Genomic DNA, 19194 nt, shown 5'->3' on the forward strand with positions numbered 1-19194 from the left:
ATAATTTTACATTATAACCTGTCAAGAATTACCTCATAGTCTACAAAATTCTTAGGGAAACGGAAACATTGCGGCTATAAATTTTATGTGTTTACATAATGCATCTTGGCTACTTACGATTAAATAAGTACATATGTACAGTCACTGAACCGATCCACACAACTATTTGATGGATCAATGACCGATAATTGCATGATCACTGACAGATTTCAGACTTTTAATTGGAATGAATCAAATAAAGTGTCATGTCTAATGAACTAGGAGCATAAAATAATAAATCTATTTTGGTTTCCAATTAAAAACAGTTACATGTAATTTTAAGAAAAGTAAAAGAATAAATGTTTGAACTTATATCATATACATGTAGTATATTGACGTAAAATGTAAACTTAAACAAACCAATCTGTAAAATTTATTAACCGACCATTAGTCACATGATGTTAAGTACAAGCAATCACCGGTTCAATGGATTCCTTTGACGGACAGTTGATTTCTGATCAATGATCCATGAATGATCGTAATTGTAGTCACACAGATAATTTCAAGTACTGTATGTTAGTAACGAATCAATTTCTGGTTTTACTGCTTTTTTTTATTTTCTATTTTTTTTGTTAGCATCTGTAAAATATTTTCTGGTATGTACAATTTAGATTTTTTTTGTAGAAAGACCAATGTGAGCTTCATCTTTAAAGTGACTCCTTCCCTGCTTTGAGTACCAGAACACAGAACCTTCAATGGCTTTTGATGGTCATGTATCATTGACGTTTTCCCCACTCCACTGACTAACTTATGAAGTTCATATATGAGAATGAATTTATAAAATACATCTGATGTATGACCTTAGAGTACATTATAGGGCAGAAAAAAACATACTTTTAACACATGTAGGTTTGTAAGCTGGCTTTGAATGGTCCAAGCCTAATTGTCCCCAGTCATTAGCACCAAAGGTAAATACTCGTCCAGTTTCTGAAATAAAAACAAATCAATGGATTTATGTAAACTGATACTGTGAAAACATCTTTTAATTCAGTTTTTAAGTAATATGAAAAGTCAGAATATTATTTTTGTGTTCTTACATTCCTCTTACTGTAAAAGTTTTTCTGGTGAAGTCAGAACGGCTTTTACAGTAAGAGGAAGTATTTATTTAAATACAATGACACCTGTCCTGACAAGGCATGACTTCCTACACTACCTCTAAACCATCAAAGCAGTAATTTGATTTGCAATACTGAATAACAGCAGTTTGGAAGATGAGATAGAAAATATCACATGTATCACAGTGAGTCTAATAGGGCAAGATGTAATGTTCTGCCACACATTCAAAAATGGCTTTATTCTGACGACACAGTTCATTTGACGTAGCATTGTGTTGGAAATTTCCACTATTTTTAGCATCACGGCTGTAGCTTGAGATAGAATATATCAGGCACTAAGAACAATGAAAAAATCAATTAGTTTTACATGGTTGTAACTGTAACTTACCATTGACTATAGCTGAATGTTCATCTCCACAGGAAATATGTAACACTTTATCATTTTTCACCCAAAATTTACTTGGTAAATTATCAGCAAATTTACTTTTCCCAAACGTGAAGACTGCTCCTGTTTCTGAAAATATATTACAGGAAAAATATATGAATAAAAATGGAATAATTTTCTTAAAGTATGATTGAATGCTTCTTCATTTATAGGGCCTAGGACCAATTCAGCTGACTGGGAATCAATCAAGGGAGCCAATACAGAATCAGCCAGTTCTTAACAATTTAATTTACTTTTTAATGAAGTCAACTTTTTTAAACTGAATTCTCCCCAGTGCATATCGATTATACCTCATACATGTATTGCAGCCAGTTAATTTTTGTCATTATATGTTAGAATGTTACTTGTATATACATTTTGTATGTTCATTCCACTTCACTTGATCACATTCACCGTATTTATTGACTGGTTTTGAGGATAATAGCAGATTTATTGTCCCTGAGGTACTAACTATAGTCGGAGGTAATGCCGAGGACAATAGTTAGTACAGAGGGGAAAATAGAACTGCTATCACCCTCTCATCCAGTTAATGAGTGTTTCATTATACTGAAAAAATAGAGAAGCAAACCTACATCCCTCAGACATTTTGTTGTTGTCTTCTGCTGTTTCAATATTTAACCTCCTACTATGAAAAACTCCCCAGTTATCTCCCATGACATCATTAGATTTAAACCAATGAAATGAATGAGACAAAAAAAGTCTGGGAAATTTTATTGTGAAATTTATGGTAGAGGGAAAATAATCAAAACTGTTTCCTCAGGAGGGGAAATTAATATCTAGACGACTTTAAAAGAATGAAACAGCAAAACTACTGTAAAACTTTTATATAGTAAAATAAGTACTGAAAACTTCAGTGAAGTATAATAATACATATTATAGTCAACTGCCCCTTGTTACAGGCTTGTATGGTCTGAGTGTATAACAATTTTTTTTTCTCTTTATCAAATAATCAGAACAGTCTGTACACCTGGTCAGTATGACCAGTCCATATGGCAAGCCAGCCCTTTGAAACAAGTAGATACAAAATGGGCTAATGCAATTTTCCATGATGGATTGGGCAGAAAATTGGAAAAGTCAAGAACCTGGAAGAATTTCATAATTCATATTTTTATACTAACTAGGACAGCATGAAACATATTTGTTATGCTGACTTCAGCTTATTAGGGAACTTTTCCTAACTTCAATCCTAACTTTTTTTCAAAAGTGATGAATGAAATGTACCAATAATTAGAGAAATTATGGTAGCCTAGGAATTCCTTAGTGTTTGAGCAGGTCTTCCAAATTAGAATTGAAATAATAATTATTAGATGAAGTTTTATACAAATACAAAATTAACCAAGTTAACCAAATTTGTAAACAAAAGAATTCAATAAAAGAATGGTTATTGTATACCATGAATTGAATGAAGTAAATTGTTAATACAAGAAATTTTGTTAAGTAATTCAAGAGGCAGTGGTTGAAAATTTTTGTATGACAATGTACTTGTAAGACCAGGACCTTCAAAACTTCTACAAGTATACTAGCAATCTTTTCAATTAAAACTGTATGTGAGGGACAGCTTAATAATTTTATGCTATTAGAATGTGGATTAGGTGCAAAAAATAAAGGAATGCACAAATTTACTCAGAAGGCAGTGACTGCTTGCCCAAACATCCAGTTTGTTTGTGTCAATAACATACAGAATCGTGACAGAATCGCCCTATTTCATTGTATTTCTTACAACAATATTGACTAACTTATCCACAAATGTACGACAATGAATGACTTTACGATTTAATTCCACTTCAAAGCTTATTTCACGTTTTCAACCAAAACATACTTGTTCACAATGTAGCATTTTCCATTACATTTTAACATCAGGGCAATTCAACCAGTGATGCTGGTCTTTACTCAGTGTTCTTCCTAGGCCATTATAGCACTGTACTTCGCAGTGCTAGGATTTTTAGCACTGTGCTATTAGTAAGTAATATAAGTTGGAATGCACCATGAGCAGTTGCTATAATTTTGGAGGAAGGCAAAAAGGGCTGTGGTATGTCAGTAAGCACTGTGCTATTATAAAATTAAGGGGAGAACATTGTTATTCTGAGTTTTTTGTGGAGTTTGCATCGATCATTCTTCTCTTAAGGACTTGTCAATAGTTTTCCCCCAATTTGTTTAAGTTTATGTGTTTTGTCTATTCATTAAATCTAGACTTACACCCCTTATACACGTAACTGTTAACCTTCTGGATCCTCTTTGCAGGAGATCTCCTGGAATTCTTTCCCAAATTGCAGGAGATGTTGTGTGATGACATTTTCGACAAATATTTTGTCTTCATGTATATCACAAGTGGCATGTGAATATACAAGTCAACAATATTGACTCAATATATTACCTTTATGAATAAGAGTTTAATATTTCATGCAGTTTTAACCAGAAAAAAAAAACAATACATTGTACAAATCCAAAATGCAATGCCTGGTAAGGAATTTATCTAAATAAAATAAAAATCTGGAAAAATTTTGTACCAGTCCTTGGAAATGATTTACATCCACAAGCGATTGGTTCAGGGTCTAATCTAGACATTGAAGACAAAGAAAAGTTTATGTTAGTTCTCTTTTAAAAACAACAATATTGACATTATTGTTTATGTAATCTATTATAAAAACTTCTCACCCTCGAAAACGAATGCGAGAAGTCAGCACAAACAAGAATTTTTTGTTCATTTCTTCCTCTAATTAGGCCCTGAAGTCAATTCTAAGCTCCAATTTTGGGATTCTATGGAAATTATGCTTTGATATAAAAGGAATAAAAGTGGTAAGACCATACAGGGCATTTAGTAACAGAAACAGGCGGTTTACAGTTTTGTCTTTTTACATCATTTATTGCTTCGTGTACAATACTGAAATTGAATTACGTGCATATGGTTGGTAGCGTGCCAAGTCCCTCCCCAAATGACAAAATTTGAGCCATGTAACATTGTATGCAATTTAATCCATTTTGGTAAATATTTGCAAAAAAGTACTTATACTTTTTATATGGGAGTGATGGAAATGTCATATCCCAGATGCCATTGTTATTTTTCTTTATGGTAAGCTTCCTTCATTTAAAATAAAAAGAACGAAGAATTTAATTAAATTGCCAACCTTGACATTACTATCTATTGGAAATCATAAACTATGCAGGGTATCCTTGTTGATTGTGAAAAGTCTGGAGAACATTTGAACATTAATCAGCTATTTAAAGCATTAAATTAACCAAGTGCATACGAGACCAATGCTGTATGTGTAATATAACAACAAAAAAGGTGCCTTTTAAAAATAAACACAATTGTGGGAGTCTTGCAATAGATGTCCACAAAAACGAGTTTCGTGCCTCCCGCTCGGAAGACTGACATATTGCAGGGGAAAGGCCTGTTTTGTGTAGCCTCCCACAGAAATCAGGAGATTATGCTTTCACTTACATGAAAGTTTAATTAAGGTCAGATGGGTGCACATGTTAAATGGTATTGCATCCTTAGATTCATCAAAGCTTATACAATGCAGTTGCTGTCAACACGTTATTGGCACAAACTGGATATGTGGACGATTAGTCTTAAGAGGCTCCCCATCTATGCATTGTGGAAAAGGAGACACTGCCTCTCAGATACTGCAGCAATGCTAGAGGTTGTCTGGCAAGCTATTTTCTGACTTGGTGCCATCCAAACCTCTAGCATCTGACACGTTAAAAGCCACTGCAAATGTGAATCAGCTAAACATGTGTTTTAAAATATTTCAAGTCTTATATTTACATAAAAGAAGTTTAACCTACCGGAAGTTGAGCAATAAAAATCCTAAATATTTGTTAAATACCTACAAAACATTTGTAATGAAGACAGTTGTCAAAATGACCAGCAATTTTGAATTAGGTCACTAATTTTATGGAATACAATACATTTCTGACAAAACGAACTTAAAGTTGGTAAAGGCAACACATTGGTTAATTTGATATATTTGTTTCGCAAATTTTAAAAACTGTAATTTTATTAACCGGAATTACACTCAAAAAGCTGAAAAACAAATATGAAGTTCATTTTAACTGCATTTACAAACGATTTCCAGGATTGCTGGATTTTCTAATCAGGTGGGTCATTCGTTTTTCTTCAGATTAGTCACCTTCTCCCATGTAATGGTAAAGAAACTATAGGAGAGTTCACCAATCTCATTAGTGATGTCATATTCACTAATTTTCATATCATTAAGTGTCAAATTAGTTGGCAAATAAACAACTAAATAAACAATTAACAATTTCATGCTTAGAATCCCAGTTTTCAAAACTATATAGCTTTGTTATTTTACATCCAATTTTGGTTCTGTAAAATGTTTCATTTACATAAAAGAATTCATATTTTATAAGTGAATTTATAACTGTTTTACTTGAAGAATAAATTTGAAACGATATTTATATGTAAACCTCTATTTTCATATAAAATTGTCTTTAAAATTTTATGCTAATATAGTCTAATTACTGAATATTTCTTTAAAAATTCCATGGATAAAAAGAGTTTTATTAGCAATTTAGGGAACCAAAAGACTTTTTCAATTATCTTAATAAACGAAAAAGTTACGATGATTTTAAGTTGATGCCCCATGCCACTCAATGGATTTTTTGCCAACCAAAACTAAATTACAGGTAAGTGATGACATCACGAAGAACTCTCCTATAAAATGTTTTAAATGGTAAATAGTGAACTATAAATCTGCTGATTTCAAAGAACATCGGAAAGAGTGTTATGCAATATGGTGCTCGGAAGTAAGAGATTGGGTATGGAGGAACGGAATTTAACAAATATTTAGGATTTTTATTACTCGATTTCCGATAAGTTAAACTTCTTTTAATGTAAAGAAGCATTATTTTAAAAATAGCTAATTAACATTGGCGATGGCTTTCAACATGCCAGATGCTAGAGGTTAGGATGGCACCAAGTCAAAAAATAGCGTGCCAGACAACCTCTTGCATTGCTGGAGTACGATCATGTATGCAAATTCGCAGGATTTAAACGAGATTCAAGATGAAACATGCACTTTTGCCGCCATATTACATAAATATTGAAATATAACATGCTACATTGGTTTTGAATAGGTTTTGCATAATCAGTTTTGTTTTCTTAATTGTAAAAACAGCTAATTTCAGCAAAATGAAACTACCAGGAATGTCAGAATCGTCATCAGTCGCCATATTGTATCCTAAACAACATCCGAAGAGCCCCGGATGTTGTAAACAAGTGCGATCTATGACACGCCCATCTGTCAATCATGGTACTCTTTTGTGGAACTTTCGGATTTTTGTATGCTATCATTTTTTCTGGATAAATACTCGACGAATGACATGAAGGTTGTTTTAGTAAAACCTTTTTTTTAAATACGGTATTCAAGTACATGTTTTGGAATGACCTTTTCTGTTGAATTGAATTGAGTTATCCCTCTTTAAATAGTCATACCAATTTCGGTCCCACCATACTGCTCCTTATATGTACATGTTCTCAATTTCAAGTATGGTGTACACGTAACTTTATTGTCTCTAAAACAATGTTGAGTTCTTTGTACCATGTATTTTTTAATAATGCTTTTAAATAATGCTATTTTGTTTGTTTATTACCTGATTTTTTTTTACTTTTCTAATTCTCAGAGTGCATGCATGGTGTAATGTGTTACTGTTTAATGACACCTTCCTTGTTTATATCAATGGTACGTTCTTTGTACATGTATAACAATAATTCCTTATAAATGCTAACTTTGCACGTGTTAAATATGAAATAGTAACGACAAATCTGAGCTACACGTTATAATTTCCATTTCCGTATTGTCTAAATTACTGACATCACGACTTCATTATCGCCGAGTATTCTTTCCGATTCCACCTTGACAGAGTGGGTTGGTAGCTATGAATTTGGTTCAACTCTTACCGGATTTTACTTTCTTAATTGCAATGTGACAGGTGCCATATTGCAAGTTCTGTATTTTTTATGTGAATATTGTTTTTCTTATCTCCGCCTTAAAAAAAAACCTTATTACACGTTACAAAAGTTGTATAAAAGTTTTGTTTTTGCCTCTGTTATACCTATACCTCTTTTACTAATGCTCACAACAGATTTTGGTTGAAACACCCGAATGCGAGAGATTCTATCTGCATCTGATCCATGCTCCCAGTTTTTAGTGGAGTCCGAGTTGCTCATTTGCTTTTGTTACTTTGTATGTATGATTTTAGTTGCTTTATGTTCTTTGTTGCGTATGTCTGTTTTCCATGTCTGGTCTTTGTCCATGGATTACATTCGTTTGATTACCGCTATAACCTTGGTTCCCTTAGTTACTCTTCCGCGCAGGTCCTGACCTACGAATGGTATATTTCAGGAAGTTTGTCTCAATTACAAAACGAGAAGGGTGTTTTGCGGGCATGTATGTGCTATTAAGAAATTTCCGTCTCTGGTCTAACGTGCTCACCTCAAGTGCAGAAGGTCGTGGGTTCGATTCCCCACCGAATCACACCAAAAACTATAAATGGGTAGTTACTGCTTCTCCGCCAAACACGCGGTACCGAGGAGAATAAGTAGAACGACTGGTTTGCTCGGATTCAGATTAACATGCACACAGGAGCTTAATTGCTCCTACTATCAAATATGCAGCTCCACTGGTATACAACTTATACATATACTATTGGGGCTGCATGTTTGATAGTGGGAGCAGGCCCCTGTGGCCTATCTATTGGTTGTTGTATCTGGAAGATCCGGCTCAGCGTGTCGGGATAGTACAAAATAAGGCCTGCTCTATCCAGTCGTTTTTGTCCTGAAATGCCAGGTGGATATGCATGAAATATATGCCTTTATATAGACGTTAAACCGTATTCAATCAATTAATCTAAAAGAAAATTAATTAGTCTTCCTCTCGAAAAGGAGGTAATGACTGTTTTGCCCAGAGTCAGATTAATATGTCCGGGTAGTTTGGCATGCTTTCCTGCAAATTACAGTCGCCTCTGTTGCATAGCAAATTAAACATCCGACTGTTTGTTTGTATGTTTGTTGGGATTTAACGTCTCCAACATTTAAACGTTGAATAAAAATCAAACTACATGTATAAAAAATGCAATTTTGTGCAATCGATTTAATAAATTTTCATTTTTGAATGAAATGAACAATACATTCGAATAGTAATAACCTGAATACAATTCTATTCAACAAGTTAGATAAAACACGCAAAGTAAAAAAAACATTTAAAATCATCCCAGAATTTACGTCATATGTGAAGTTTCTAGCACTAAAACACACATTTAAAATACAAGTAACACGTATTTTGTGACAAAACTAAATATGTAATACCGGTATCAAACAAATAAAACTCTTACAACTAACTCTAAAAAACTTTTGCATTGCATGTGCTCGTCAAATATTACAAACATTTTTAAACTGGTCACAGTGGTGGGTCAAGGAAAATATCCAGGAGTTCCCTTTGTTGGAAAATTAAGTATACAATTTTGGCAAAAATTATTGAAAAGTCACCATGAACTCCCCTCCATTTTATTTTTTAGACCGGATCCCCTTTTTGTATAAATTTCTACCGTTGTAGAGAATGAATGGGAGACAACTCAATTACCAGTATTTTGAAAAAAGGTGAATAGTTACAGGAGTCCATTTGTGACCACTTGTTTTAATAGCAGTGACAACGTCAGATCACATTCTGATGGGTGGGAACACGCATATCTGTATCTATGGATCGATCTTATACTTTTTTTCTGTATTCAACAGTAGCAATGCCCTTATGTATAATGAATTTGATTACAAAAAGAAAAATCAAAGTACAATTTAGTCCTACAAACAAGGGTTCTAATGACATGAATAAATCATACTACTGATTGTCTAAATAATGATGACACCGAAAAAAATCGAACGACAACTTTACTCAATATCATAAACAAAAACACACTTTTTTCAATCAAACAAGCCATAAAACTAATACTATATATATAACCACTAGAAACTTTGACTAGAACAAGTTCCGGGTTTGGCAAATATTTTAAACAGGAAGTTCATTTCTATAGCACGCCTCGCACTTCACCTACCACCAAATCTTTGTAAAGCTTCTGTGATTGACTGTTAGATTTCTTAAATAGTAAACTTAAGAAGTTTTTAGCACTGTATAACTACAATGGAATTAGAATAATATGGGTTGATCATAGCGCTCGACTAGAAAGTCCCCTGAAAAGAAGCTATGTAATTACGGCCTATTGTATCTCCAAGAAAGGGTGAAGTGCCATGAGGCTTAAAACAACATAATTACAGTAGTAAATAGAAAAAAGTTGAATACCATTTCACTGTAACATAAATTAAGGTCGATAAAGAAGGTTACTCGAAGATCTTTATAGTTACATGTATTAAAGAGGAAGACATTGTGACTCAATTGTACCAGTTCTCAAACTACAATGCAATAAAATACCAAAACAACACCTAAACAATAAATAAAATACCAAAAAAGTAAAAACAACAAACGGTAACAAAAATACTAAATATACACGTAAATATACCAGATAGTATTATAAACATGTATATATGCATTTAGTTTTTAGCCCTCTGTATAATATCATGGTCCCATGGCGTTAAAAATAGACAAAGGGTACATCAAACAAATTCATTACAAAAGTAATGTCGCCGATATAAAACTCTTCTATCACAGCTCAATTTTAATACTTCCTCCCTTTCCTTCATAGGATTTGCCATTTGAACTTTGTAAAACGGGTGGGTGGGGGGTTCAATATAAAAAAAATAGGGGAAGGAGTATAGTCTATTAATTTGGTCTATAACATAAAATACATGGAATTCGGCAATAAATTCAACCATGGAATTAATTATTTTTTAAAATATTAATGGTAAGTCCTTCAACCATTTTTTATCTTGCATGGTCTGTCCTTGTGGTATTTAGAAAAAAAAATCAGTCCTATTTCATTCACTGGATTCACACATTAAAAAAAAATCATTCAAGATCTAAAAGGGTGTATTAGGTCATGGTCTATTGATAAATTTCATTCAAACATTTCTCCATGTTCATAGTTATATTCCAATCAAAAAGGATTCACTGACATATATGACATGATATATAAAAATGTGGTTTTCAAATTGACCAAAACACACATGAAACAAACCACTTTAAGACCATCAATTCACATTTCCATTTACAATATTTGACTAATTTAATTCAGATAGTGTCATATATTTCAGGCGGCCATCTTTCCTAAGGATGTTATTTCGATTAAATGGATACAACAGTATTTTATAGAAAGAATTGATGCTGTCAAAATTTTGAACTGGCAACAACACATCTTTAAATACAATACATTTATTTCCTATTATCAAACAAACGATGCTTTTCTAGTCTACATATGCTATACATTCACCTAACCATAATAATTTCAGCATTCAAATCTGTACTTTATAGAAAATCATACATTTATCTCCCACTATAATTAATCAAATTAAGAACAAAATGCAAAATGCCAATTTCATGTACAATCTAAATATGTTTGGTTATATGAACAGTAAGACTGCTACTTAAGATGGTAGACATAGGGTAAGAGACAAAAATCTTACAAATCATTGGAACGTTTGTATTTATCATATTTTACATCAACCTCATGTAAGCATCAAAGTAACTTGGACTGATTTCATTCTGTTCCAAAGGATAGCTTGAAAAGCTTTGGTGAAAGTGAATATGATACAAACATATCACTGATTTCAAGAGTTATGTCCCTTACCCTTGGTCTACCTCCTTAAATATCAAGTTTAATTCAAAAAAAGGCAATAAAATAGAAGAGAACTACAAGTTAGTTGATTTGTAGTAACTTTCCAACGGCCTGATTCGCTTTTCAATCCATTTAGGAGCATCCCATGGATTGCTCCATGCGAGCCATGGTCCGTTCAGTATAGTACAGGAGGAACACTGGACAAGGACCAAACCAACAATAATCTGGACCGTTGTCAGTCGTTGACCCAAGAAGTAAGCCATCAGGACATGAACCAGAACGTCAAATGCAGTGCCGATAATGGAGTCCAAGTGCCATTCCTTGTGAAATTTGCTTCTTATCCAGTCAATTGAACTCCAGCTCACAATCTGGAATAGAGGAACAAACAATATCTATCTATCTATCTATCTACATGTATCTATATAGATGAATGATTATCCGAGGATATAGTAGTTGAGATTTTACTATTACATGTACATTAGTGCATCATCTCTTATTTTTTAAAATTTTGTTAAAATTTAAAATTGGTAATGGCGACATTTACACTGAAGAATTACTAACTTGTCTCGAAGACGGTTTCTAGTCCTTTGATTCACCCATGACCTGCAAAATTACAAGTCTTCCAAATAACTTGAAAATATGTGTTTATGTTTCGAATATTTATTTATAAAAATGTTGTGCGATCGCTTTTGACAATTCTTACTCTATATGGATATTGGAGGACAAATTACTCATAACGGTAATAAACACGAATTCAATAAGAGCACGAAAAGTCTCATTTCAGTCAGGCAAGAAGTTACATCCAGCGGAACTTTCCAGAATATATAGATTTAGTACAAAAATAGATGAATAGTTCCGAGTGAGAAAAGAGTAGTTTGAAAGAGCAATCAAGGGAACCAAAAATTTAGCAGAAATTGAAAGAATGTAATTCAGGGACAATTTAAAGTCCAGAAATGAAAAACAGACACACACAACAAAGATCATAAAATAACCAAAATAATACATACAAAGTAACATACTGTAAGTATATGAGCAACTCGGACTCTACTAAAAATTAGGAGCATGGACCAGGTGCACTGATAGGGTAAGCATCCCCTACTTTTCTAGAACATATGGTACAACTTGGCCCAAAGAAAAGTCGTCCCACAAGTCTACTAGAACAAGGCCACTTCAGCTTAATTAAAACTTCATCTTACAGGTTAAACCTGCCTAATATTAAAGTACAATATAGATGTACATTGTAAGTATTTGAATGACTCTGTAGTTTCTCGATTTCAGAGGAGTTTTGTGAGGGTTTTTTCATTTATCAGTAGTGAATATATTGATGTCATTGATGTTTGTTCTTCAAAGCTTGTTATCTAGTACATATCTGAAATGGGGCCTTTCTGGTTATAGTTGATGCACATGACAGATATGACTGTTTTTAAAATGATAACCTTATGTCATGATCTGTTTGGAAAGTGTTTGTTTGTTTGTATGTTGGGGTTTAACGTCTGAGCAGCAATATTTCAGCTATATTCAGATGATGAACGTGAAATTGATGATAAAATGAAAATGAAATGATGATGAAATGAAAAAGGGATGGGACACAAGGATAATGGGGGTCGAGAAATTTTTGATTGCCACTTGAAATAGGGAGAGGTGGGTAGGGTTGGGCAATTCAGCCTCCTGTGGCGGAGCCCTATGAATCCTACTCCGGGAGAATACCACAGTAGGGTTCTTTAACGTGCGAGGACTTGGCATCTTTCCCAACATGGTGCACCACTATGGTTTGCGGTTAGGTTTTCCGTATTATAGCCTGACAACCCAAGCATGTAACACGCCAGGGGTACCCCATTCCACCACCTGGGGCACACATCCCAGTTGCTCTGTGGGCAGAGCGCCCTAGCCCCCGGCTAAGGTTCTGAGCACTATTTAGTCGCCTTTCACGACAAGCTTAGCCCTGCTGCAGGCCTATTCTTTTAACACCCGGACCTGCACAGGTTTGGAAAGTGAGCCGTTACGATGAGAGGTGATTTCACCGATAATCAGGTTCAATAAAAATGCCGTTCAGAGCGTGTAGTCGGAATTTCCTCTGACCCTGAAACCCTCCAAAAGTAATAAGCTCCGTCTACTCTCTATTACGATTCAAAATCTTCAATAAAAAATGTGATTTTTGTACCAAATATGGAATAAGCATACTGGAAAATGATTCTGGAATCGAACTAGGTAGGTGTGACATGCACAATTTCAGGTTGAAAGTCGTTACAAGCGGTTGAAGGGCGATACTCTGCGGTATCGCTGGATCTCCAACTTTTTGTGTGGCACATCGTTCAGACCCCAACCCGACATATCAATATCCAAATAAAAAAGAGCAGGGTTGCAAGGTCAGAGGAAATTTAGACTAAGAGCATGGTGTATACTAGGCTGTGTCAGACGAAGAAGTATAGAGTTAAGATGATTATATAAAACCGTTATAATACCAATTTTCTGTACATAAAAAAAGAGAATTTAGCCATTTGTCATAAGACATAATAAATCACTGGAAGACTACCTTTTGGTAAAAAGTTTTCAACTATCCGTTCAATTCTGAGTTGTGGGGACAGAGAGCTAACCAATAAAATGTATGAAAAGGATGCATCATCGAATGACACATTATTCTGACGCTTGATATTTATTTGATAGTGTGATGCAATTCGATCGTGTTACTCCATCACTAATTAAATTGATTAAATTAAGGAGGTAGACCTAGGGTAAGGGACATAACTCATGAAATCAGTGATATGTTTGTCTTATATTCAATTTCATCAAAGCCTCTCAAGCTTTTGTTTGAAGAGAATAAAATGAATTCAAATTCATTAGATGCTTACATAAGATTGATGTAAAATGCTGAATACAAACGTTCCAATGATTTTTAAGAGTTGTGTCCCTTACCCTGGGTCTACCTCCTTAAATTAAGTCTTCATTTTAAGACATTCTGATGCGTTTCTCCATGCATCTAATTCCGGTTCATACAAGTTTCTTATAGTTTTTATTTTAGGTCACATCCTTTTGGTTTGCATATAAATCCGGGATCGAATATGCACAGTAATACTGATAAACAACCTTCTCAGGGTAGGAAAGTATTTCCAATGTGTGCAGAGTTGAACTCGCATAGATTAAGAACAGACAAAAAGAACGAACATGGTGAAGCATATAACCTAAAACAAAATAGTGAATACTTCCAGTGATCGACAACTCTAGTTATACGAATTATTCGGAGGTCATGGAAAGTATTTACGTATATGGAAGCCATAGATTCGGCGTTTTTATACTTATACTTAGAAAAGATACATGCACTATATTGCGTTCGAATCATGGACTGCAAGGTTATAGGCTAAAAACCACTAATTCCACTTCCCATAGGCTTCTATGCTAATTTCACAATATTCAATGGCTTCTCTGGACTTTACCTTAACTTTAACCTGCAGATGACTATATATCAGCATGATTCTACATATGTCAGCTCACAATCCTCAGAATGGCATGTGGGGTTAGCAGACTTGCAGTGCAGTACTGGTCACCGGAAGTGAAGGGTCTATAAATAGCATGGGAAATCCCAGTGTTTTCACAAGATAGGGGTATATTTAAAAATCATTATGGAGATTAGGCTTCACACCACAAGAAGCAAAATGCACCTATAAAATGTACAGAAATGTTTTTCCTTTCAGAAACTGTTTAAATTTTTTAAATAAGATGAGAACTTTTTTCGCAGCACTATGAGGAACAGGGGTAATTTCTGCGTAGGACTATTTTTGCGTACGTTCCAAATGCTCATTGGTTGAATTGGTGGTCTGTAACCTAAAGAGTCACTTTTTGTCTTAGAAAAAATAAATAACTATACAGGTATCTTCCTACACACATACTGAATGCATTTGCAAAGTTTCAGTGAAATGTGACAAGCACTTTTTTAAATATTTGATTTTTAAATATAGGGTAACCAAGTTGTGCAAGCAAAAAAGTGAAAATATTCTACCATACTGAAATGCATTAAATATTTGCAAAGAACTTTTTCTGACTTTTCAAATAAAAAATATCAATCACAACTTGTTTTTTAACAATATTAATGAAGAAATAGTTTTAAAAGTAATCATTTTCTGAGAAATTGGTCTATTTTTAAAAATTTATTTCTGACATGCCTCCCCCTTTTTCTTGATCACATGTCAAAAATCCTAAATCTTTAAATTTTCACAAAAGGTGATATATTTGGCTTTAAATTTGTAAATACAGTGTTTTCACATTAGAACATGACCAGTAAAGGGCACCTAAAGCAAAAAAAGTGCTCAATAATGGATTTTCCATGTTGCCATAGGGGAATGCTTATATGGCCTTAACCGCAGTAATGAAAGTGAGTTTTTCCTCATTTCTAACCTAATTTTTGCTCAAATCTACACAAAACTTGATTTCAAGTGCTTATTACTACCATATTTAGGTAAATATAGCCCTCAAAGTTTAATATTTGATATTTTTACTAAATTTTCTACACTTTTTACAAGATAGGACATAAAATCAGCCAAAAAGACCAATTTTCCATAATTTGGACCTATAACTTAAAAAAATGCATATTTTGAAGGATTTTTGTAGTGTATTCCTCTCATGGCAAAGTTAACAAGATCTTCAAGTAGTTTAAAGCTATTTCAAGAAACTTTTCATTTTGCCATGGCTTCATCTTAAGGCTAAAAACCACTAATTCCACTTCCCATAGGCTTCTATGCTAATTTCACAATATTCAATGGCTTCTCTGGACTTTACCTTAACTTTAACCTGCAGATGACTATATATCAGCATGATTCTACATATGTCAGCTCACAATCCTCAGAATGGCATGTGGGGTTAGCAGACTTGCAGTGCAGTACTGGTCACCGGAAGTGAAGGGTCTATAAATAGCATGGGAAATCCCAGTGTTTTCACAAGATAGGGGTATATTTAAAAATCATTATGGAGATTAGGCTTCACACCACAAGAAGCAAAATGCACCTATAAAATGTACAGAAATGTTTTTCCTTTCAGAAACTGTTTAAATTTTTTAAATAAGATGAGAACTTTTTTCGCAGCACTATGAGGAACAGGGGTAATTTCTGCGTAGGACTATTTTTGCGTACGTTCCAAATGCTCATTGGTTGAATTGGTGGTCTGTAACCTATACATGTACATATCAGTGGCGCAATGTTTTTTTTTTCAGAATGAGTCTAGGATATGTACACGTGACTATGTGTTACCTTTTTTGACAAAGTTGTTTGTTCCCAATACACAAAATAGTACATATGCTGACACATCTGGATTACTGCTAACCATTGTAGTTTTCCAAGAATAACAAAGGATGAAACGAAAACGGTCATAAGGTCAATCAAGAAGTAGTACCGTATACGCACTAAATCCTTCCGCGGTAGAAGACGAATTCTGAACAGTACCGCACAATGGCCGACTATATGGTAACATTCCATACAAAAGGCAATAATTGTTAGACCATGAAGCAAACTTTCCAACGACATCTTCCCTAAAAAGTAAAAATGAATTAGAATTAAGGCGCATTGTCACGGGACTTTCTCCCACTATTAAAAATGCTTACTTGAATATATTCACAGTCGAACAGTATATATCACAACCCTCTTAATCAACGCCAATCTTCCTTTTTTTCGTATGGCACTTTTTTTTTTTTAAATTTAAACAAAGAGCGTTTACTGTCCCACTGGTGCAATGACCAGCAGTATATTTCAATTTAAAATATTTGATTTATTGGAGCTGCAGTAAGTACAAGTTAGAATGTTTTAAATCACTTATTTCAAACCGTTCAGCTATATACGGACCGAAGTCAAAACAGTCAATTGATCTGATTAAAAATAAAATTCACGATACATTTTTTCCCCTAATGATAGAAAATGAAATATGGTGAAATGCAAAAAATGCACCGTAGTACAACCTTTACTTTATAAAAATAGTAAATACTTATTGAGAACTAGATTCATATGTCGTATATTGGCAAGCTCCGAAAAGCGATTGACATTAGACGCTGCAGACAGGCCTCTCAGAAAATGCAAGAATCTTGCAAAGGACTATTCTCAAAAACTGTTAAAGTGTATGACAACTTTCAGAACTTGTGTTTAGGTCAAGTTATTATCCCGACATCACCTTAATGCTCGTTCTGGTTACTTTTTGGTTCATAATTCGTACACGATTCATTAGTCACAACTCCTTAATTCAGTATCAGCCTTCCCTCTGTAGTATGGCACCATGTGATACAATTTCAAAGAGATCCATTCACTTATTATCAAGTAATTGTCCGGACGTACTTGTTTCTGACCCCTAATGCATAAACGGTTCAAATGAAAACCCCCAATATAACCCCGGGGAAGAGGCACGCTCTATATTTTTATCTGAAAAGTTGGAATTGATCAAAGATGTTTGCACCCAAGTTGTCTGAAATGGAGTATGATTTTATCAAAAGCTTATAATTTGGTTCATAGTTTTATTAAAAAAAATATGTTAGTAGCATGTGTAGTATACAAATTGAACACAAATTTGATTTACCAGAATGTGAAAAAATTGATGTGCGTTCAATCATTTGTCTACCATTGGGTAAGTAGGTAAAAAATGCCTGGAAATGGGTCAGCAGGGTTTAAACTGTTCTAGAACTACCAGAAGAACATTCCCAACAATTTTAAAATCAATTATCTCCTCAAGCCAAGCAGCCTTCACTTGTGGTATTATGTATGACAACTTCTTGTATAATTTCAAAAATGTAAGCATTTATTGTAAGAAAGTTCATAATGGATCTGTATGGCATTTTAAATAATAAATTCTAAATAAAACCAAAATAAACAAAAAAAAATATGTATCTGTCATTATCAACTAGATGAACAAACATTGAATTTCCCACATTTCCCTAGCTGTGTATGAAAAATAAGGAATAGAAAGTATAACAGTAGCAGCGAAACGTAGCTCTATTTTTTTTTTGTGTATTTTCTTAACGTTAGATCGCAAAATCAAAAAAAAAAGATCAAGAGCAACGATTTCGCAGCTAGTATAACAGATACATGTACATGGAATTCGGCCTACGTGATAACGTAAATGTGAATGTGCCTTCGGCCTTGTCCGAAACTGATAACGGATAAAAGAGTTACTTAGGTGTACATTTACCCCTGGACAATTTGATACTGAGTGACTAGATTCTTAACTTTCTGAGAATTATAATGATCTTTTTTTCTCTTGTGTGTGTGTGTGTGTGTGTTCCACCGTATTTATTTCCCTTTTGTCAATGTTTTATTCACTCGTTGTGTACATGTATACATGTAAAGCATGTACTTGTTAATTTAAATTTACAAATCAAAAATGTAAGTGTTAAAACTCTATATGTATACGGCACTGGGTTCATCGTATGAATATGCATAATATAAACACAAATTGTGACCATTCATAGGTCTAGGTCAATGTCAACAGGGTGACCCAAATATAACCCAGTCATCTAAATCAATTATATTTGTCATTATAAAAATGAATTAATAGGTTCAGCATAACTTTAAGAGACAAAATATTTGATCAGACTTACCAACTTTGTCCTAATAGTATAATAGTCCTAGAATGTTTTGTTTCTCGTATTTTAACACACTATCCCAAACTGAAATATTTTATGACGGAGCACAGGTCAAATTTAAAAAGCACAGAATTATGAATTACTGAAACTGGCCTACTGCCATGTCGCCAATAAATTATTTACCGATCAACGATCAACTCACCGACCAGAGGATTGCGATCGCTTTTTGTGTATTACTTTGTACATCTGAAATACATTATAGGCGGTGCTTTGTTGTGACGTAGTTGCTTGTAGTCATTTATAAATAGCATTTTACACATATACAAAGAATCGTTTATTTCTAACTATTTTGAATATATATA

General features: G+C 33.8%; 2 protein-coding genes across 11 annotated transcripts in view; both read right to left on the reverse strand.

The window, feature by feature from the left end:
- Positions 1 to 6787, reverse strand: part of LOC148613769 (uncharacterized) — a 32233-nt gene extending 25446 nt beyond the window's left edge. For all 8 annotated transcript variants that reach the window (XM_088587350.1, XM_088587348.1, XM_088587349.1 and 5 more), the window contains exons 1-3: positions 6705 to 6787; positions 1483 to 1608; positions 874 to 966 (exon numbers count right to left, since the gene is read on the reverse strand). In XM_088587350.1, coding sequence (XP_088443476.1) covers positions 874 to 966; positions 1483 to 1608; positions 6705 to 6735 — 250 coding nt within the window. In that variant the 5' untranslated portion in view covers positions 6736 to 6787. The remainder of the gene's footprint in view (positions 1 to 873; positions 967 to 1482; positions 1609 to 6704) is intronic.
- Positions 6788 to 8625: 1838 nt separating this feature from the next.
- On the reverse strand, positions 8626 to 19123 carry LOC148613770 (uncharacterized). Of its 3 annotated transcripts, none has more exons than XM_088587355.1 (3): positions 19035 to 19123; positions 16521 to 16798; positions 8626 to 11651 (listed from the first exon to the last, which is right to left on the reverse strand). In XM_088587355.1, exons 2-3 carry the CDS (start codon positions 16791 to 16793, stop codon positions 11358 to 11360), a joined length of 567 nt encoding a protein of 188 aa, XP_088443481.1. In that variant the 5' UTR covers positions 16794 to 16798; positions 19035 to 19123; the 3' UTR covers positions 8626 to 11357. The 3 variants fall into 3 exon arrangements, with proteins under 3 accessions (XP_088443481.1, XP_088443480.1, XP_088443479.1); XM_088587354.1 differs by having other exon boundaries at positions 19016 to 19108; XM_088587353.1 differs by lacking the exon at positions 19035 to 19123 and adding an exon at positions 18848 to 18988.
- Positions 19124 to 19194: the final 71 nt, after the last annotated feature.

The sequence above is a fragment of the Perna viridis genome, chromosome 6, assembly GCF_037379345.1.
Source record: "Perna viridis isolate PV_CMFRI_1.1 ecotype Kerala chromosome 6, ASM3737934v1, whole genome shotgun sequence".
Lineage (NCBI taxonomy): Eukaryota > Metazoa > Mollusca > Bivalvia > Mytilida > Mytilidae > Perna > Perna viridis.

What these genes read in the sequence shown, in the direction of transcription:
- LOC148613770 (XM_088587355.1), bottom strand. Translation starts at nt 16,793, where the DNA reads ATGTCGTTGGAAAGTTTGCTTCATGGTCTAACAATTATTGCCTTTTGT. An exon ending in AAACAACTTTGTCAAAAAAG is followed by an intron (nt 11,652 to 16,520) that starts GTAACACATAGT and finishes CCTCTATTCCAG; the next exon opens with ATTGTGAGCTGGAGTTCAAT.